Genomic DNA, 22,455 nt, shown 5'->3' on the forward strand with positions numbered 1-22,455 from the left:
CAAAGGCTAGAAGCCACAACTTGTCACTCAACTCAAAGCAACTAAACTAGTCCCAAACTAACTTAAGAGGAATCCGTTATATCTACAAATCTCGATGATTATATTAGATATTAGGACCCATAGTTCTCTAGTAATTTTGTGGTTTAATCTGTTCTCGAATTCATCTTGGAATCTGAAAACATATAAAAGAATGGGAGAAAAAGGCAGGCAGCGTGCAAAAACATTTCATTGCTACAAAAACTATGTTTGTAGCTTCTGCCATTGATCCAAATGCTATAGAATTTTCCATCCATTCGCAATTACAAAAGACTCGCTTCTATTGAAATCTGGATTCAGTTGCATTCTGTATGCATGGTCTTCACTTTGGTTTTTCATGATTTTCAGGTTGGTGTTGACTAACGGCCATAGAAAAGAAGTATGACAATATTAAGATTGAGGAGTTCTCCTAAGCCCTGAAGCAATGGAAACACGAGTGAAGAATGTTGCTGCTGGTTTTTGAAAATCAATGATCACAGATTCAGGCTTCTATTATCAAGAAACCTGCTATATATGTTATTTCTACATGATTCATCTCGTGGAAACTCTATGGAATTGAATCCGAGAACTTACTCTGACTTCAAGTTTCTGAAATGAATGGCTCCCTTCAGCTTCCATGCTCTTCATTTGTTTTACAGATTGTCACAAGAGGCGGGTCTTTAAAAGCTTAACTTCTTGATAGTTCGAAAAACGTGATTGTATTATTCCTGCTTCCCAGGAATCTTGCTTCTCAACATTAGAATCCTATCTACAAATATGGTGTTTTCTGCAGATTCAGAAATATCAGACTATTTTGCTGGTTACTTGTTCTCTGTTCTATTCTGGGATTCTTTGACTGGCTTAATGTTTTTCTTTGACTGCCTCCGAAGTTATTCACTATGCTTCTTAATTTTATGCGTATTTTGGCAATAAAACATTTCGGGTGCTTAAACATTCAGATACAGCGGGTTTTTCTTTCGAGATTTACTTTTAAATTAAACATAGAATGCATCTCAAAATCTGGTCTTTCTTGGATCATTTCTTCAGATGTGTACGACTACCCCATCTTTCATGAGTATTGATCGTATCAAGGAATCCTTAGTGGAATAGATGGACCGTACGTTAAGGATCCAACGCATTCTGTTTCGAATTTGGCTAAAATGAACTTGTCTTGCAGCTAAAAATTGGATTTCATGTCTTGAGCTTTTTATCTTTTAGTGCCTCGCTAATCTTATTATCAAACGGAAGACTATAGCATTTAATAATATCACAGAATTATACTGCATCATCACCTCCTCCTTGTCCTCACAGTATCCCTATATATATAGTCCTCAGCAAGTGACAACGGGTTTTCTTGATTTGCCCATTTGTAAGCAGTTAATTGGCGGAACAGTGGTGCTTCTCAGTTCCCCGAATGTGTTCCAGCAGAAAGGCTGTCTGTCTTCTTGAACTGGATTTAGTTCTATGGCAGAAAACGATATTCCAGTGCATGGCAGGTTATCACTGCATGCTAAGTGTACAGGATTTGATGCGTATGTGCCTTTTATATTTATGTAGTTTATGTCTGACACAGCCACAGCTGAGGATTCATTCTGGCATTTGCTCCTGTCACAGTAGAACTGGTCAATCATGATTGGTGTCTTAACTCCACTGACTTGTATGTTTGAGAAAGTGACTCCTTGTACTGAGCCAGAGCCTCCCTGCATAAAAAACTGTTAGCTAGGTATGTGGTTCCAAAATATCATGTCCCTGGAGAACAAATTACTAGCGAAGGAAGGATTCTATTATACCTGCCATGTCTTTATTCTGACACCAGTTAAAGTATTGAGCATTGCTACGTCTCGGACAGTGACGTTTGAAACGCAGGCCTTGCTGTTATCTCTTCCCAGCCCTCCAATACTAATTCCATGTCCAGGTCCGCAGTTAACATTGTGTATGTACACCTGTGAGCATCCTGTCTGTATAGATACACAGTCGTCCCCTGAAGAGTGGAGCAAGATATATGACAGTTTAGCAGAATTGTTGATTCATGATGCAATTTGTGGAGCGGGTAATTTGAAGTTCCAGAATTACCACAAGAAAGATCGGAACTGTAAATGAGCACGTCATGGGAGTTCTCCAGATGGATTCCGTCTGTGTTAGGGCTGTTCTCAGGTGATGCTGCTCTGAAATCAGAAACTTGAACAGTTGTGCAACCGTCGAACTTGAGGTGGGTTTGAGGACTGTTTTGGATTGTGATGCCGGTAACGATCACACGAGTACTTCCATAAAATCTTAGAGCCTGCAGTGCATTGTTAAGAGTGACATCGGCATCTTTGTTTCAACATTAATTTTATACATTGACAAGGCTTAGAGAGAGGTGTGAGTACCGTTGGCTTGGTTCCTGGCATTTTTGCACTCACAACACCCTATTTACAGGAGACGAGGAAAGGTTAGTTTTTGTCAGAACTTTAAATGGAAACTGCTGTGAACACAGTTTCTTTGATGGGATTGAGAGCTATGGCTTGATTTCATCTCTTACCTCTGAGTCTTCAGGATCATATGTTGGCAAGTTGTTCCACCAGACTGAACCCTGTCCATCAATAATGCCTTTACCTTGAATAGTAATTCCATTAAGTTTTGTGAACTCAATCCATTGTAAGAGCCCGGATTTCCAAGCTCCAGGAGTAGTAGGAGCTATGATCTTACCATCCAACTGCGTGAAACAAGTGTTTATTTTCGGTAAATCAAACATCAGAATTGGAAAAAAAGAGAAAAAGAGAAGTGCTCATATGGTGGAAGAATACCTGAAATACAATGTCAGCTCCACAACCAGTACCTGAAAAAGATATCGAATGGAGAAGGAAAACATTACCAGATGGAACTATCATCGTCGACGCCTCCACTTTACAAGCAGCTGCCCACGTTGCCCCAAATGCCTGGCTCGCATTTTAACAATAGTTTCAGATGGTTTTGACGAACAGAATAATACATAAAAATATTCAATGCATGTAGCAGATGCTTGATTAGAAGATAGATTTGGTTCTTGGTTCATTAATTAGCTCTTGGGAACATGAAACGTGGGGGCCAACGACGTGGTATAATTTCTTCTATTATTATAAATTTAATGGAGTATATTTGAGATTGACTTCTGATTTTAATTTGCTGCCATGGCCTCCAACTCCTGAACTTGTTCGTGCATTAATTAAAATTAAATTTTTTTTTCAACAATCTCGAGAAGCTAATGATTACGAACTGGAAACCGGATGAAGTGCCACTCCGAGAAAGAGCATGCACTTCCCTTAATGAATCCACCTGCAACTTCAACTGTTAAGCGTGGCCAGCAAAATTTCTCAACATAAGCAAAAATGAAAACGAAAGCTTAAAGAAACAGATCACCTCTGAGTCATCTGTCTTTCCATCACCTTTGGCCCCAAATTCCAACACATTAAAAGCTTTAGAGCTCCCTTCTTTCTGTGTTGACATGGTTTCGCCAGCCCACATGTAGTTATTACCAGGAAACTTCGACATGGTGCTGCGAGCAGGGTGCTGATGGCTGCTACCAGCAGTGCTACCATGGGGGAATTTGCTTTTTAACCTCCACTGATGGCCTTCTCTAGCATGGCAAGTCTCAAATCTTGAAGACCAAAGAAACAGAACAATGTTGAGGATGATGAGTGAGTAGTTTTTGAGATTGAAAAACTTCATCTTCCAGTGAAAAGGTGAAAGACAGAGGAGATGCGGGTGGATTTCTTTATTTGTTAGTGAGGAGATGGTGGACATATTTATAGGAAGATCAAGCTACTATGCTTTTTTAAAAAGCAAAATAAATAATATGTATAGATTAGGAGTGATTTAATAATTAAGTTTATTTTAATTTTTTTATGTATAAATAAAAAACTAATGGAAAATGGGATTAATTTCTTTGGAGATTAATAAATCTTTTAAGCCGTTTGAATTTGGTGCTTCCACTTTTTCATCGAATCAGAATATTCCATAAGCCGTAATAGATTCACGGATTCAACACATGTATATTAAGATTATAGAGGAAATAATTCAGTTTAATATTATATAACGAAGACTTAATATTGTACCAAAATTGACCTGAGGTAAAAGGGGAATTATCTCAACTTTTTTTTTATTATATTTTAAGCTAAGTTTCCAATCCATCATTAAAAGACCAATTACTCTTAATTTGTAATTATATTTTATATTATTTTTTAATATATCCTTACAGTAAACATTAGATTTTTGGCTCCCGCTCTATTATGGGGTTAAATCAATTTTACTTTTAACATGAAAAAAAAAATCTAGGTGTTGTGAAAAAAATTTCTAGTAAAAAAAAAAAAAAAAACCTATTTAGAGATTGACTTGATATGACCCTAATAACTTGGTGAATTTAAAAGCAACTTGAATAACTAATAAAAACATAGTTGATTAAGAAGCTTTCAATTTGACATTTGGTTATCAATTATCAAAATGACAGGTTAACTTGTCAATCCACATGTCAGGTCATAAAATTATATTAACCTTATAGAAGCAAATCAAAATAAATTAAGAGTTTATTTTTCAATAAACGCAATGTTGAAAGAAAAAAATTAAAAAAAAAATCAATTAAAAAATAACAAAAAAATAATCCAAGTCAACTTGAGTTAATCTATCAAACCTTCAACTTAGATCATTAGATTGAAATAACTCAATAAAAAACAAATTGAAACAAATTATAAAGCTTCAATATAAATCAACGCAATGTTGAAAGATGAAATTGAAAAAAAAATCAATTAAAAAACAAATATAAAAATAACTCGACTCAACCCGATAACTTACTAAACTTGTAACCCGGATCATGAAACAAGGATCACCTTATAAAAGTTAAAGTAAAACAAATCACGAAATCTAATTTTCAATTTAACCTAATATTAAAGAATGAATTATATATATAAAAAGATTAATTAGAAAAATAGGATGGAAAAAACTTGAGTAAACTTGTCAAGTCCTCGATCCAGGTCATGAAACTGGAATAACCTCATAAAAAAATAAAATAAAAAATTATAAAAACTCAATTCTCCATAAACTTAATGTTAAAATATTTAATTGAAATTTAAAAAAAAAAACATAATATTCAAAAAAACATTCTAATAGAAAAAAAAAATTATGTAAAGATTGACTTGATATGACTCTAATGACTTAGTAAACTCAAAAGCAAACTAGATAACCAGTAAAAACATAGTAGATTAACAAACTTCCAATTCTGCCCTTGGTTATCATTTAATCAAAATGATGGGTTAACTTGTCAATTCGCATGTCAGGTCATGAGATTATAATAGCGCTATAAAAGTAAATCAAAATAAATTAAGAAATTCATTTTCTAATAAACTCAATGTTAAAAAAAGAAGTTAAAAAAATCAATTAAAAATAACAAAAAAATAATCCAAGTCAACTCGGGTTAATATGTCAAACCTCCGACTTAGGTCATTAAACTGAGATAACTTAATAGAAAGTAAAACAAATCATGAAATATAATTTTTAATTAACCCAATATTAAAATGATGAATTATATAAAAAGATTAATAAAAAAAATAGAATAAAAAAAAACTCGAGTAAACTCATCAAACTCATAGTTCAGGTCATGAAACTGGAATAACTTTATAAAAAGTAAATTGAAAAAAAAAATATAAAACTCAAATCCCTATAAATCTAATGTTAAAGTATTTAATTGAAATTAAAAAAAAAAACATAATTTGCCAAAAAAAATTAAATAAAAACATTCTAATAAATAGTATTTTATGATAAAGGAGACAGTAAAATCCCGTCCTATTTTATTTTCAAAATTTTCATGTAAATTAATAAAAATATCATCGTTTAAGAAGCTCTCAAACCTCACCTAATTTATTAAAAAAAAAATGAATTCTCATGTGGGGTTAAAATTTGTTTCTTTTCATGGCTATTCTTTTAATAAATTAAGTTTGGTTTGTGCACTATTTTTATCAATTTGAATTAAAACATCTAATAAAAGTACATATATGAAAATAAACTATATTCAGGTACAAATTTTGGATAATTAAACTTATAAGAACATATTAGAAACTAGATATAAAATAAAATGATAAATTGAGCTAATTTATATTTTACCTCAAGGTAATTAATTAAACTATCTCATTTATTTTACAGGACACGATAGACTCAATTAAGAATATAATAATAGATTAGATAACGTACATAAAAATAGGTTAAGCTTAATTATCTCAATATTATAAGATTAATCAATAAAAGTAAGAAAACCCGAACAAGAATCATGTTTGAGAATATAATTGGGGTTGCTTTTTAAAGTGTTTTTCATGTTGAAATACAATAAAATAATATTGTTTTTATTTTTTAAAAATCAGCGAATTAAAACGATTTAAAACATAAAAAAAAATTTATTTTCTTACAAAAACAAAAAATGTATTTATTGGCCCGCGTTTTCAAACACAGCTATTATAATATATTTAATTTTGAAAGAAATAAAAGAAACCATCTTTTTTTTATTATTCAACCATAAATTAAGAGTATTCATATATACCAACTATAACATCAACTTATAATAAAGTCTACTTTCTAACAATTTTAAGGCACACATTGTGCATTTAGAGAACTTTAATAAATTTTCCTGAGTGATGATTATAAGATTTAAATATAAATCTAAATTCAGCTCCTTCCTTTTCTTTTCTTTTTAATTTTTTTTTAAAAATCAGGTGACTAAAGAAGAGGGAAGTTCGATGGCAATAAAGCCAGACATGAGTAGTTTATTTATATATATTAAACACGGTGGAAGTTTTCTTTATTTTGTTTGCGCATTAATTTATATAAAAAAAAAATTAACGGTATTTTTGTCCAAACAATAAGGTTTGTGTTTTTACCGTATAGTTTCATGTAATTTATATGCAATTTAATTCTTGTGCTAGAACAGTGCTATAATTAATTAGCAACTACTTGCACGACCTCCTTAATTTTCTTTACTGGAAATCTGAAATGAGTAGCTTACTTGACCCGTTAATGGGTCCCTCCAAAGACCCAGGTTTAAGAAATCAACTAATGAAAAAAAAAAATACTTACCATGAAAAAAAAAACATAAAATTGAATATTTAATTTAAGGGATTTACGTTATTTTCTTACTTTACCATTGGTATTTTAGAAATCATGTAGACTTCATCATGTTTATTATTCTAATCTAAAATATGATTAAATTAAAAAACAATAGAATACTATTAAAATATTAAAGTTTATATTTAATATAACTAAAAATAACCTATTGGCCTTAGGAGATCACTGTAACTTAGATTTATTGACATTGTTCACTAAAATTTAATAATGTTTTATTTTTCTAACCAAAAGACTTAACCCTAGGTTCTAAGGGCATTGAAGTTTTTTTTTCGTGTGGTCCATTTATTATTTTCAAATAGAGCGGAAACAAATAAATACTTTTTATCTTGATTGTAGAGTGAAATTATAAGAATGCCCTTGGAAACAAAAAAAAAACTAAAATAAAGAGGTATTTTTGTATTTTCATAATGGTTTTTTGTTATTATAATTTAAATTAAGGGCCAATTTGATATTTTAACAAACATAAAAAATAATAAAAAATAAAATGCATGGTTAAACAATGAAATATACCCTTAAAATAAATAATAAAAATTAAACCTTGAGACAAGGGGTATTTTTCACTTTACAAAAAGTTTTTTTTTTTTTAATTTCAAAGTCAACTCAAGATAATTATATATTTGATTAAAAAACAAAGATGTGCACATGTAGCATATTTGAAGGCACATGAGAGACACATGTGCACTTTAGGTGGAACATTTGACACATTTTGATATCTAAAAAACCCCTTTCATTGTGTCATTGGAAGTATCGCTTTGATCTCTTCATGTTGATGTGAAGTGTGTCTCTAGTGATAGTCTAATTTGGTGCCCGTAGACCTTTTTTTCTTGTTGTTGTCTATTTTCTCCCTAAAAAATCGCAGCTTAACCCTTTTAGTTATTAATATTAAATCTTTAATTCATATTCTTTTGAATTCTAATTTTTTGTCTTAGCCCTTTTGTAGAAGTCTTTTTTTGTTTTCAATTTCATTCTTTAATCCTAATTTACCAAATATTATATTCTCTAACGTGGTCCTTATTTTTTTAATTTCTAATTTTTTTCTTGGTCCTTTTGTATAAGTTTTTATGGTTTTTAATTACATCATTTAATTCAAATTGATGATATTATATTTTCCAATTTGGTCCTCATTATTTTGATTTCTATTTTTTCTTCTTGGCCCCTTTGTAAAAGTTATTATTTCTTTCAATTTCATCTTTTAATTATAACATTGTTTTTATTTTTTATATCAATTTTTATTTTTATTCTTTTTATTTTTTTTGTCCTTATACTAATTTATTTATTTTATTTCACCCTTCAATTAAATATAAAATTTATTTTGTATTTGAATCTTGACCCCTATTTTTTTAATTGTTATTTTTTAAAATCCTTCTAAATAATTGAATTTTTTTTTTAATTTTATCCTTTGATATTTAATTGGTTGGAAATTGAACTTTATGGTTTTTCTAGATTGAATACTTCGTGTCTAATGTCTTGAGTTATGGTTTTAAAAAGTTAACACGGTTTATTTTTTTATTGGGTTATTCCAATCACATGATTTGAGACGTGTGTTTGGCAGGATATCTTGAGTTAGCTCAACTCTAATTAGCATGGTTACATGTTTGCCATGAGCTATTGTTTATGTCTTTTTTTATCCCATTTAAACACCCGAACATTATTTTTTACACAAAAAAAATAGTTCAACCCCACAGTGAAGCACAAACACCAAGGATAGTTTTTTTCTATTTGAAATTATTTTCAAGACTTAGAAGAGGTAATTTTTTTTTTTATTTTTTGTTAAGATCATTATATATTATTTTGTGTGGGGAGTTTTTTATATTTTTATTTGAATGTCTTTTTTGAAATTTTCAATTTTTTTATATAATGTCAAATATATGTAGTAACGAAATACTAAACACTACAAAACACATATAAATAACAAAATCAAAGACAAATCACAAGTAACAGGAATCACACTTTAGCTTGGACTACATAGAAAACTCATGTAGATATAAATAGTTTATAGCAACATTTTAGCTATTTAGAGTAGTGTTTGTCGAACTATCAATGGTGTGAAGTATTGTTTTCTAGGATTGTAAAATGCAATATCAATGGCTATAAGAAATTGGAATCACATTCAATTTTGGACTTCAAAATGATTAGGAGATTCTACTCTCATGCTTAGATTTTTCAAGTCTTTATATAGTTTGTGGAAATCCAAATGCAAAGATTTTAGAAATGGAAACCTAGATTGTAAAAAAATGGAAATGGTCCTTATCATGGAGACAAAGCATTCGGGAATCAAAAAAGGTAAAGAAAGAGGAGGGGTCTCTTTAAGCAAAAATATTGCAAATAGAAAGGTTTGAAGACCAAACCCGAATAGGTTTTTCTCGGTTAAGAGTTGTACTTCTTTTCTTGAATCAATTCTTTTGGTAGGGAAAAAAATCATTTTGATAAGATATTTGGTACTATTATGCAGCATCAAAGGTAGAGTCGCATTTAAGGCTTGCTATCTTGAATAAACAATCTACAAAATACTTTCTCCATTGAAAAGGTATGTTAGAAGGTAATAATCTAATTTGCTTGTTTTGTAAAACAAGATTGAAACTATAAAACGTATTTTACTGTATATCGATATGGTTTGGAAGTGATGGTTTTGATCGGAAAATTGGTTGGGGCAACAATATATCTTGCCTCAATTTCTAGATGATTTTTTTTTTTTTTTGAAATGGCATGGTAATTGGATATATGGAAAAACAATGCATGATGTTTATTCTTTTTGGTATATGCTAGCTGATTTGGAATGCTAAACATAATATGATTTTTAATGAGGAAGATACTTACTAAGATCATGTGTTTTACTTACTTTCTCATTAAGTTGCAATTTTGGACCAAATATAATGATGGGAGTTTCTGTTATACTGTGTTGGATTTATTTCATTCATAAAATGATCTTTTTATATGGACTAATAGGATAAAAAATGAGAAGTGATTCATTTTAGATAGCTCCTCTTAGCTATGGGCATGCTGAAATGGAATATTATTGATGTGCCTACAAATAAAAAAATCTAGAACTTTCAAGAATTGTTGGGTCTTAAGAGATCATGAAGGGAAATTTCTTTATATTGTCCCTTTTCTACAACCAAAATGGGCTCCAATAAAGTTGAGGTTTTGACAATTTAAAAGGCACTACTTTTAAGTACTAATTGAAGCTATGCTTTTTCAAATTAAAAGGTTATGGAATCTATTTTTTATAATGTGAAAAAAAAAACATCATGCTATGATGGTGCTTGCAAGGTGAACTTAATGATACTTTTACTGCATGCAATTTGTTTTTTTATATGTTTTTTAAGCATGTCTATGGAAAGAAAAATAATGTTATAGATCATTTGGTCAAACAAAAAATTCTTAAACAACTGATTTAGTTGTATGGATATAGTTTTTCTATTCAATGACTTTTTAGGTATGATTATGATAAGAGATTTTAACTTTGTAATTAAGTAAATTTTCAAACTCTTCCAAGATTTTGTATTTTCTTCTCTATTAAGCTATGTTTTTAATGGCTATAATAATTAATTAATGAATCTCTCCTATTTCATAAAAAAAAAAAAAAACTGGGCAGTTTAGAATTGAAAATTCCCTTCTTTTGAAAAATCGATTTTCACGTGAAAACTAAAATTTAAAATTGCAACTTTTATTCAAAACATAATATTATGTGACAATGCTCACAAACCTAATTTCAAAAACAAATCTTAAAGATCCCAAAAAGGGTTTTTTGCAAAACAACGGCATGAACAGAGAACAAACATGCGCTAAATAAAAAACAGAATCCACAAAACATATAATCCAAGAGCAAAACCAAACAAGTTTAATTTAAAAGTTCAAGATTGACGCAACCAGAAACGCACATTGCAAGCTACTGAAAAACAATTCTTGAAACGAAACCAAATAACTAACTAACTACATAGATAAATAAATAAGAAGTGTTAATGAATCATTTCAAGGAAATATTCGAAGTACAGAGACCAATAATATAAAATATACTGTCATTATTAATCGATCCAAAACCCCTCAAGAACCAATACAAAGTTCCAAATTGTATTATTAATTAATATTCAGTGGATGAGATCGGCGTTGCCGTCAAGTAGCCATAACTGGAAGATCATAGAGCAGCCCGTGCCAGAAACACTTAACGTGTATAACACCTTCAGATCACGAGCCAAATCCTTGTATTTTTCTCCTCCCGTGATACGAGAAAGTCATGGCTGTCAACACCAGCTAGCTATCAGCAAAACATTTCACGTATTTAATAGTTTAAGCACAACGTGCCCAGGTCATTCTTGATAAAGAAAGATGCGTGCAAAATATGGTTAAAGTCATGGAAGGAGGCTACAGACATGGCAAGATCTTTGAATTTGTCGTCAATCTACTGTCCCCATTTCTTGCGAGAATGTACTGACGACCAATAGGATCATCCATATTCTACTCGAAGAATGGAAGTGATCAGCTGTTGCTGGTCGGATAAGTAATACAGACAAGAGAAAACAGTTAAGTCAGTTAATCCCAGATATCGTGCCTTGGCTCAAGGGATTGTGGTCCGCCGCTCGAGTAACCTGGTCGAGCTACGCTTTCTGGGACCGATCCTCTCTCTCTAGGGCTTGGTTTCAACCAAATATGCCAACAATAGTATCCTTTCCTTTTGTAAAAACATGGGATTTATTATAAAAATGTGGAAGAAGAAAACATAATCTTCGTGTACTATGCTGAATAATCTTCGTGGGATTAATTTTCTTGACGAAATGTGTTTTTTCTAAGACGTTATCATGACTGCAACAAAAAAATGGAAAGGAAATCAAACTCCATGGACACGTAATGGTTGAAATAGCAAGCCATGGTCACCGAACATGTCGAGCACAATGATGGATCCACCGTTATAGCTAGAAATATATTTGCACATTATGACCTAACCCTTACCAATTTAAATCTCTATGTTTAAATTTAAAACGTTGTTGCAGAAGAAACATAAGCCAGCCACACGTATCGCTATCATAATCTTACATTTTACTTGCAGGGTATTCTGCAGATAACAAGACATAGCTTGCTTAATTAGAGATGTAATTGTGATTTTTTTAAAAGTATTTTTTATTTTTAAAAAATTATTTTTAACATCAGTATATCAAAATAATTTAAAAAATCAAAAATATATTAATTTAAAGTAAAATAATAAAAAAAATTAATTTTTTTTTAAAACGCTTTTAAAATACAATGCCAAATAGATATAAATAATTACTGTTTATTAAAAAAACTTTCTTTTATCATTTTTATTCTATCGGTTATTTTATTGATCATATAAAATATTTAATGAAATATTTTTATTACTATTTATTAATAAAAATTTTGAGGGACTTATTATGTTAGTAAAATTTATTGTAATTTATTAAAAAAAAATTAATCATATTTTTATTTATATTTATCAATGTTTTAGTAATAAATTTATATTTTTTTAGCCCAATAATTCAATGTTACCCCTTCTCTTGGTTCAACGTATCAAGACTCCTAGCTGTTAGGCATGTGAGTTTTATCGTTTCAACTCACAAGATGTATTTACAATCGTTAGACAGCTAATCTTTATATATATTTATATAGAAATATAATTCCACTCTCTCCAAGATATCCTCCTTCCAGATGCATGACGATCTATATTGCACCACGGATGCGTATTAATTACACAATATTTAATATTTTATAAATATATTAAAATAATAAATTAATAATGACGTCATGCCGTACTCGCAGATTTCAAATTAATATAAGATTTTATGTCTTGAGAATTTTAGTACCGTGATTGTCGATCGCTTGTAGAGAATTAGTTATAAAAAATAAAAAAAAATAATAAAAAAAAGTCATGTCAGATGATAATAACTTAAGGATGTCAATCGGACAAATGAACTGATGACTTTAATTTATATATAAAAAAAGTCATGTCAGCCCACACTAATACTTCTTCAATATTGGAATTTAACCTAAGTAGCTCGGCAATCGTTCACACCATTGTTTTGATTTATAATTCATTTAATTTATATCATATTTCATTTTATAAATATGTTAATGACCTTTTGTTTTTTAAATATTCAATTTATTCTAATCAAATATTTATGTTATTTTAAGTCATCATGTACCATTCTAGCTTTTAATTTATGAATTCATTTGGGATACATAATTATGTTCTATATATGTTATTTTAGCTTTTTATTTGATTATTTGTCTAGTTTAATCTCTTGTGGTCTCATATAAATCATGTTATTTGATGTGGATCACTTAATCATGTGAACAAACAACTCTCAACAAAATAAATAACAAATTGTAAAGCTGAAAATCAGGTTTGATAAAATATTAACATAGAGATGACCATGAACCTAAAACCTAAAGGTATTTGGAAAAAAAAACTTTGATCCAGAAATAACCTTGTATTTAAAAACATTAAGTATGTGATTGACATCATGAAACCATTTAATCTTTAAAAGACGATGTACAATCTGTCCATGCAATGAAAGGTTGTTTTACCACATATAAACAAACAAAAAAAACTCATATTTATTCTCCAACTTGATGCTTAAATTTGCAGAAAAAAAATAAACATGATATAGTCTCCTTTAACTAACTCTAATGGGCCCATTTTGGATTCCAAGCAAATGGATCTAAACTAATAATCAATTAACATAAATCCAATAAAAAAATAAACCCCTAAATAATGTATAATAGGCCAGAACAAACCCAAATTAAAAATAATTATTTAAAATAAAATAAATAAATAAAATAGAATAATATAAACAAAATTTTCATGCTAAAATTCCTCTAAGTAGCTCGAATCTCTAATTTTCACACATTCTTGGTAGATTTTCAGTCTTGATTTCAAACACGTCATTCTCTCTTTTATGGATGAATTATCGAGCCTATCATATATGGTTGGAAAGCTTGAGATGCCTAGTTTTCATCCTAACTTGAATGGTAGCAATATTCCAACTGTAGCTTCAAATATATTCCAAACAGTACACAAAGATTTAGTTTGGTAGATTTGACAAGATTTGTCTAGTAACTTCGACCCTATGAAATAATATTCTCTCAAACTTCATTTGACTTGAAAATGTTTTATAATATAGTTTCATGTATCTAGTATCTTCTTGTAAAATTTCAGCTCATTCTGATCTACAGTTTGAGAGATATATCCGATCTTGCAAAACTGGTTAGTAGACATTTTAAAAAGAAATTTGAACCTGACTAGATTCATATCACTATTATCATTCACATTGTTTTTTACCTTTTTCAAAAAAAATTAAGACTTGCAATTAAACTTGACTTATTATTTTCAAATGGAAACTTTCTCAATTTAATGAAATTTCAATTGAGTTTCTCTTATACAAAAACTCTATTCAATTTTCATCCTGCCATTTTTTATATAAAACACGTCATAAAATTCTAACATCATCATCACACGAGTAGGTTCATGTAACAACCCCAACTTTGAAAACATGTTTCAAACAATTCGCTGGTCATGAATCATTAAAAACCCTAGATATAATTTTAATTTTAATTTCATAATCCATCATTCATGATTACATGTTACTCTCATTTTTAGTTGTTTAATAGTCTAATGAAATCTTGGCAGAATCTACCCAAAAAATTACACAATCCCAAATGTTGACATCACAATCAACAAACATTCCAAACAAATTCATGATCCAACCATTCTAGACCATTACCATTATATCACTAATCAAGCATAAAATTCAGCACTAGTATAACAAAACATATAAACCTCTATTTTTATTTCCTTAATCTATAATTAACACTTTAACATAAATATCTAATTTTATATTATTAGTCGACTATCTAATTCCATCTAATAATCCATTAATAACTGACAAGTTAGTCGTACTTATGTCACCAACTCCACTATAAGCAGCTTAGTCAATCAAATATCACAATAGTCAATCACATTGACTCCACTAGCTCCACTCAAGACAACTACTCAATTAAATATCTAGACAGTCAATCACATTGACGCCATAGTTCCACTTAGGACAGCCAACCAATTAAATATCCTGGTAGTCAATTACATTGACGCCATTAGTTCCTCTCATTGAATGGAACTCGTTGACACCAAGATCAACCATTTTGATGGTTAGAACAGTGTCAATTAAGATTTCTTTCTCTACCACCGTAATCTGATGACAGTCTCTCCTCTTTGAAATCAGAAACTGAAAAAAAGATAAGGACCAAAAATTTATCAATTGAAAGTAGGAGTCGACCAAAGTTAACCTTTCGCACAAATTTTAAAAAACCTATTTTTCTCCACCTTTATCAATTTGACCCTTACTCTTTCAATATTGTCATTTTTAAACAAATTAGAATAATTGAACCTTAAAAGAATCAAATTAAAGAGAAAATAAAAACCATACACCAAAATAAAAATAAAAAAAAGAAGAACAAAAAATGCATTACTTCACTCTAAGATGATTTATGAGAGGCTCACGGCTCTTAGTTTTTTATTAATTATATGTGGGTTGTAGGCCATTTACTGCAAGTGAAAGTTCAAATAAGAAAAATAAAAAATCCATGGTAATGTATAACAAGTATTGGATTTGGTCTTTGATTATGTTTATTAATTTTCAACCTAAATCACATTCTCTACAACAGGAAACATTGGATCCATATCACAACCATTTTAAGAAGAAGTTTAATTACTTTATTTATAGTTTTATGCTATCAATAAATATGAAAATAATAGAAAGATCATATTAACTTATTTTTTTAGATTTGTTTTTAAGATTTCGTCAATGTTGGTTTTTTTTCTCCTTGATTAGAGGTGGAGTGCAATTTATATATTTGTATTGGAGATCTTTATAATTTTAGTATTGTATTAAGAATATAATAATCAATAAAAAATATTTAAAGACTTCATGCTTTTTTATATATAGTTATGAATTATTATAATAATGAAATGCTCTCATCTTTTTTAATGTTCATGTTAATTCTTTATATTTCACTTAATAGCATATTGCAACGCTATATTAGTCAAATAAGCTTTTAATGAGTTTTAAGTTTTGGATTTAACATGTTTTCACTTGAAAACATCTAAAAAAAACACTCTATAAACCTTTAAAAACTTATTTGAAATGACAAGAAAGTCTAATCTCACTAAAAAAACAAAATATTACAAAAAAAAAAAAAAAAAAAAACATTAATGATTTATTCTATTCTTTTTGGTATTCTGAGTGGGAAAGTCCTCCTCCATTGATCTCCCTTTAAAATATCGAACCTATTGACAAAAAGATCATTTTTGTGGTTGGAATATTGATATTTTTTAGCAATTTTGTCTCTCCCTCGCACCTAGATATTGAAAAATAAACAGAAAAAAAAGTTTTTATACTAAAACTAAAATTCCACAGTCTATAAAGACTGTAAAGAAGAAAAAAAAAAAGAAGGAAATTGATAGACTAAAATGCACTTTTTCATAAATTTGGTAATGGCCAAGTAGTTTTTCCTTGTTTATAGTTTGGTTATCTATCTTTTAATTTTGTTTCTCTACTATAAATTCAAACAATACTCAATTGGTCATAAAATGGTGCAATTGAATTAAAAAAAAAAAAAAAAAGGTTTGAGGATAGTAAAGCAAAAAGAAAAAAAATAGGTGGAATAAAAAACATTTTTTTCCATGGTTTGATAATGGCCATATGGTTTTTCCTTGTTTTACTGTTTGGTCCTTTGTTTAAAAAAAAAAATACTAAAGATTCTAACAATAAGACATTAAATTGGTAACAAAAAAAAAAACAGTTGGAGGAAAAAATTGAAAAAAAAATTGCAACTTTGATATGTAATTAGAATATAAATTTATTATAATTTGTAATACATAGACATAAAAAAAATTAATAATAAATATTCAGTCCAATAACATTATACACAAATAGAAAAATTAAAGACATATTCATGTTGAAACTGAGAAAATACATCACAAACTAAAAGTTAAATTGAATTATAAGAGGCATAAATCAACATTATCATGGCATTGTGGCTTGATGGATCCAAGACCAAAACCAAAGCCAGTACCATGATGATGACATCCCTATTAGGTCATAAAGTGACCTTATATTTTTTTGCTTGATTTTCCTTGTTTAAATGATTAATATGACGCCTTAATAATAAGATAGTTTTTTTCCAACAAGATTTTTTCATGACAAATAAAGCAATGCAGATTCCATGGTAAAAATACAAAAGACAATAGCAATAAAATAGTTTCTAAAATTTTTTGTCAAGTACAAGCAAAAGGTCTTAATGACACTAATACTTTTGAAATTATTATTTTTTTAGGATCCTTCATAAAAAGTATAAAGGTCTTTCAAAATGAAAGAAATCAATCAAGAACTTAGTACGAGAATCACCCAATCACACAAAAGATAACAAGGATGCCGATCTCTTTAAAAATAGTCTAATAGTCTAACCTTAAAAAGTCTCTACAAAAGAGTATTTATACTATAAAGAATCACAAGTCTAATATGATATCCCTAATTGATATGGATAAATCTAATAAATAATAATAATAATCCAATAAACCCAAAAATTTTATGTGTGGTTGCGTTTTTAAAGGCCATGGATTGATTAAACAAGGTTCTAAAAACATTTCCTAGATGTTTTAGATCAAGAATGGATTGAAAATAAGTTTTTAGATTGAAAAAACAAGAGTCATGTTTATACGGCCACAACAATGGTCAGAATCTAGGCAATTATAGACAACACGTTGTCTATTTTTTTGGTAAAAAATGGGTCAAATGACACATCATCAGCCCAATTAACTTCAAGAAAAAAAAAAATAAAGATCTGCACATATAAGCTTGGACTTCCAAATCGCGCATAAGCCCTTTTTTTATGGGCTCGATACTAGACCTGGCTTATCATGCCCACAACACCTAGCACCTAGCCTGATTCTTTTTTTTTTTAATTACTTCTTTTTATATGTATTTTTAAAAATAATTTTTGTATTTATGTTTGGATTAACATCTCTTTTGTGGTTTTTTATCTTATTTAATCTTTTTTAAATAATGATTATTTTTTAAATAACGATTATTTTTTAATTATATCGAGGTTGTTTATTTATTTTTATGAGATTAGTGTGATTCACATATAGTTTATATATTAAACTTATTTTTAAAAATAAAAGAGATTTATTTTTCTATAATATTTTTATCATGTGCAGCCTTGCATAGAATTATTTTTTTTCTTTTATTTTATTCAATAAATTTTATGCGTGTCGATTTCTATTACAGATTTACTTTCATAAATAAATTCATTAAACACAAACAGATAAATGACCCGTATTATAATATTAAATATCTTGATTTATATTTGTCACTCAATTTTTCCAATTAGATTTTTATTTATCATTAATGGCTTTTATTTATTTATTTACAAAATAGTTTATAATTTATGTAATTAGATTCGTTCATAAGTTTTTCAATTTATATTTAAGATTTTTTATGTAAAAAAAAAACACGTTAAAAAATTCTACATGTTTAATTTTGTTTATCATATATTGGTGTTTTTAATTTGATCCTTATTCTTTTAATATTTTATTTTTTTTTCTTGACCATTTTATAAAACTTTTATTATTTTTAATTTCACCCTTCAATCTAAATTGATTTTTTTTTTATTAGTTCTCATTCTTTTGATTTTTTTTAATGTTTTTATTCCTTTCAATTTAACTTAAAAATTAAAAATTTATTGTTGCCTTTTTTGAATTATTTTTTCTTTTGATTTTAACTCTCATTCTTTTAATTGCTTTTCTTAAAAAAATATATCTATTTTTTTTTCAAGTAATGTAACATTTCATTTTATAATGATTGGGTCTTATGATTTTTCTCATATATAATATTTTTTTATATGATAACTTAAATCATGAGTTTAAAAAATTAACGAGAATTAATTTTTATATATATATTTTTTTTTAATATTATCATTTAACATTGTATTTTTTTAAATAAAAAACTTCATAGTTATCTTTAATTTTTCTACTGAACTGTAACTTAATTTTTCTACTGAACTGTAACTGTAACTCGCCCCTTAAACTCACAACAATTTTTTTATCCTTTTTTTTACCTTGTTTTATCCTAAGTTTATTATCAATGTCTTTTTTTTTTACATCTTTTTTTTTTCACATGACTGAAATAAATCCAACTTTATTAATTGATCATTACTATAACAAAGTAATTAGAATTTTTTTTATAAAAAAAAAGCGACAAGTAAATATTTTACCGGAAAAATAGTGTGTATACTCAGCATAGCTCGTACGATGCGGCGCCAACCCTTAGTTCCGCCTCTGGCTGCATCATCTTTTTTAATCATATGACGAAAAAGATGATTTTAAAGCGCTGCGTGTCACAAGTAGCTCCTATACTCAAAATTGGCATCAGAAAGTTAGCTGCTAAGCTTTATTCTCAGCAAGTGAACGAAATTCAAAGCCAGGTGAAAAAAGAGCACAACCTAGTACTGGTTATAACTACGTTTTGAGAAGGAATGATAACAGTAGCGAGAGGTGGTTAAGTCAAGAAATATAAACATGAAACCTAAGAGCAAGCATGGAGAAGTAAAAATGCTTTAAGCCTTCCAAAACAATAGATTAATTAGTATGAGCTTGAAACAAGAGCATAAACAACAAATCACATGTTAGACATTTAAAGAGAAATCAATCGGGTACACAATTACAACAGGTCACGGCTATATTATGATTTAAACTTTGGTAATTTCCTGTGGTGGGAACCAAACATCTAGATTTTTCACTAATCTGGTAAGTTCATGAGTTTCCAGATTCATTTAACCAGTCAGAAAGAAAGATTGCAAACGAACTACTCAATAAGCAAGAAAATTGCATTTATAGATTCTCAGAGGTGCAATTACGCGGTGGAAATCAGACTCTTGCATAAAGTTGGTGAACTGGAGGTTAACTTAAGAGCGTTTGCAGTCAACATATTATGCAGAAGCATTTGTGTTTTCCTGTACAAAGACGACATGCAACACTTTGACAAAGAAGGGTATGCACAAATAACACATGCACATCTTGGACCACATAAAATGATACACTTAGGTTACAAGGATAATGCCTGACAGAAATAAATTTGTGCACTATCTTGAACTGAAAACAGGTTCTGCATCTAAGGTTGGTTGTGTTCTTCGAGTGTACTTGAGCAGCAAACCTTCTGAAGAAAGGCCAGGTACTTGTAGATCTCTGAAAAATAAATTTCATTAAGGGAAATTGAATTACATCAAATGTCAGATCCAGAGAAAAGAGAAAAGAAAGAAATAGGATCAAACCTTATATATGGCTGTAAATCCTTCCACTCCCATTTTGACCGCTCTCTAAAGAGCATATTGAAACGTTCAGCAGGTGTTAAGGGCAATGAAGAAACACTGAAGGAATAAACCCATGTCTCAACGCCAAGCTTCTCCGTCAAAACTTCACCTTCCAACATGTTGAAACTTGCCTGCATCCTACCCGGAATCCTCTGCAACCATTCAGCCATAAAAGTCTCCATCTTCTTCTTCCCTGTGCTCAAGATTTGTCTTGCAAAATGCACACATACACGACTCTCATCCAACCTCCAAACACAACTCCTTCCCACATCCCCATCCACCTTACTGCCATAAACATGCAAACAATGACAAGCAAGCTTATCAGGAAATCCATCAGACACCAGCACACTCACAACATCATCTTCGTTGAGTGCATCCAGTGACCAGTCATTCAAAACTGAATTGTGCAAAAGCATCCTCAGAATCATGTCCATGTATTTTTCATCAACAATTCTCCAAAACCCATCAATCTCCACAGCTGAAAGAGCACATAATCCATTCCTCAACTCCTCATCACTAGCCTGAACCCTTTCAACCAGATCATCCCAATTATACAATCTTGCTTTATTTTTCTCCACATCCTCCATGAAATCCATTTCTAAAACATCCTCATAGCTGTAAGGATTTTCTGAAAGAAGCAATTTAAGCCTGTCAAGCTTGGGAGCAACCTCAACGAGCTCCATGTTTCCAGGTGCAACTTTAATGACAGGTGCAAAATCATTAATTTCCCCATCAAAATCTTGTGAATTTTCACAGAGTGCAAATTGACCTGACGGGGGTATAAGGAATGGAGAATTAGAATTTCCAACAAACTTAATGGCATAAGTTTTTGACTGAGTACAAAGCACTGAATCTTCATCCAGCTGGCCTCTTAACGCCACCCTACAAAGAAATTAATTTTTTTTTTTTATAAAAAAAAAAAAAAAAAAAGCTACACGTCCAATGAATTTCTACAACGAAATTGAACTTATACCTCTCGTGGAGGATATCAGGGAGGAGTTTCTCATCAATCTCAAGGAGCATCAGATCATCATGAGAACCAAAGAGAGCGTGATACCCAATAGCAATCGAAGAGTTTGGTTCAAGATTTAACACCGATTCTGCTCCTTTTAACCGTGATGATTTTTCCATAATTTCTACCTCGAATAAATAAATAAAAATGAAATGAAACGCTAAAAATGTTCCAAGAAAAGAAAAAATTCTTCTCTTGGGTCACTAGTTTAGGGTTTCTCTACTTAGCTGCCTACACCGCCAGCGATTACTAAATATTTGCCATTGATTATCAAATAAGGGGAAGTAAAAGAAAAGGAAAAAGCGCAGTCTTTTTTTTTTATATCTAGAACTGAAGATATCCAAATCAAATCCAGCAATGAAAAACTTACAGAGCTTAAATCCAAAGCAAGCGAGTCCTTTGCTGTGTCCGATCTGCGTGGGTGGGTGGTGGCTAGGGTTTCTAATTTGTTGGACCTTGTTAGAGAATATGGATAGAATTGAAATGTTTGGGCGCGCGCGTTTCCTCTATGCCCGCCATTTTTCTATTACCCTAATAAATTATAAAGTATTCCCTCTAGTTTTGCTAAATGAGCTTAATAATCCCTTATTCTTAAAACATAATTAATTAGCTCCTTGACTATTCAATTAATTAGAAAAGGGACTGATTAATTAGTTTTTATTAAATTAAAGAGATTATTTAATTTGATTTGCAATCCTAGGTAAAAGAGTTTGTCATTTACAGTATCTTCTAGAATGCTTTTTTCAATAAGAGCAGAGATGTTATTTAGAATAATTAAATAGCTAATAAAGCTATTTGAACGTGTAAATAAGGTTTTTTCTTTGTTTTACTTGTATGCACTCAAATCGTAAGAAGTCATTCATAAGAGCTAATTGGATATTAATATATTTAATATATAATTATTTTAATAACTGAATATGATCTAGTTAATT

The 22,455-nt window shown here is 29.6% G+C and overlaps 2 protein-coding genes across 6 annotated transcripts; both read right to left on the bottom strand.

The window, feature by feature from the left end:
- Positions 1 to 1,165: 1,165 nt before the first annotated feature.
- LOC118036937 (polygalacturonase At1g48100) lies at positions 1,166 to 3,742 on the bottom strand. Its single transcript, XM_035042804.2, has 7 exons — positions 3,394 to 3,742; positions 2,802 to 2,933; positions 2,537 to 2,710; positions 2,385 to 2,423; positions 2,089 to 2,296; positions 1,806 to 1,996; positions 1,166 to 1,715 (listed from the first exon to the last, which is right to left on the bottom strand). Exons 1-7 carry the CDS (start codon positions 3,700 to 3,702, stop codon positions 1,347 to 1,349), a joined length of 1,422 nt encoding a protein of 473 aa, XP_034898695.1. The 5' UTR covers positions 3,703 to 3,742; the 3' UTR covers positions 1,166 to 1,346.
- An 11,324-nt stretch (positions 3,743 to 15,066) lies between these two features.
- On the bottom strand, positions 15,067 to 22,049 carry LOC118036892 (uncharacterized). Of its 5 annotated transcripts, XR_012170003.1 has the most exons (5): positions 21,485 to 22,041; positions 20,473 to 21,393; positions 20,267 to 20,386; positions 19,417 to 19,552; positions 15,067 to 15,368 (listed from the first exon to the last, which is right to left on the bottom strand). XR_012170003.1 is itself a non-coding variant. In XM_073409604.1 (4 exons), exons 1-3 carry the CDS (start codon positions 21,640 to 21,642, stop codon positions 20,284 to 20,286), a joined length of 1,182 nt encoding a protein of 393 aa, XP_073265705.1. In that variant the 5' UTR covers positions 21,643 to 22,041; the 3' UTR covers positions 19,325 to 19,552; positions 20,267 to 20,283. The 5 variants fall into 5 exon arrangements, 4 of the variants coding, with proteins under 4 accessions (XP_073265705.1, XP_034898637.1, XP_073265707.1 ...); XM_073409604.1 differs by lacking the exon at positions 15,067 to 15,368 and having other exon boundaries at positions 19,325 to 19,552; XM_035042746.2 differs by lacking the exons at positions 15,067 to 15,368; positions 19,417 to 19,552 and having other exon boundaries at positions 20,015 to 20,386; positions 21,485 to 21,647; positions 21,894 to 22,049.
- Positions 22,050 to 22,455: the final 406 nt, after the last annotated feature.

Source organism: Populus alba, chromosome 1 (assembly GCF_005239225.2).
Source record: "Populus alba chromosome 1, ASM523922v2, whole genome shotgun sequence".
Lineage (NCBI taxonomy): Eukaryota > Viridiplantae > Streptophyta > Magnoliopsida > Malpighiales > Salicaceae > Populus > Populus alba.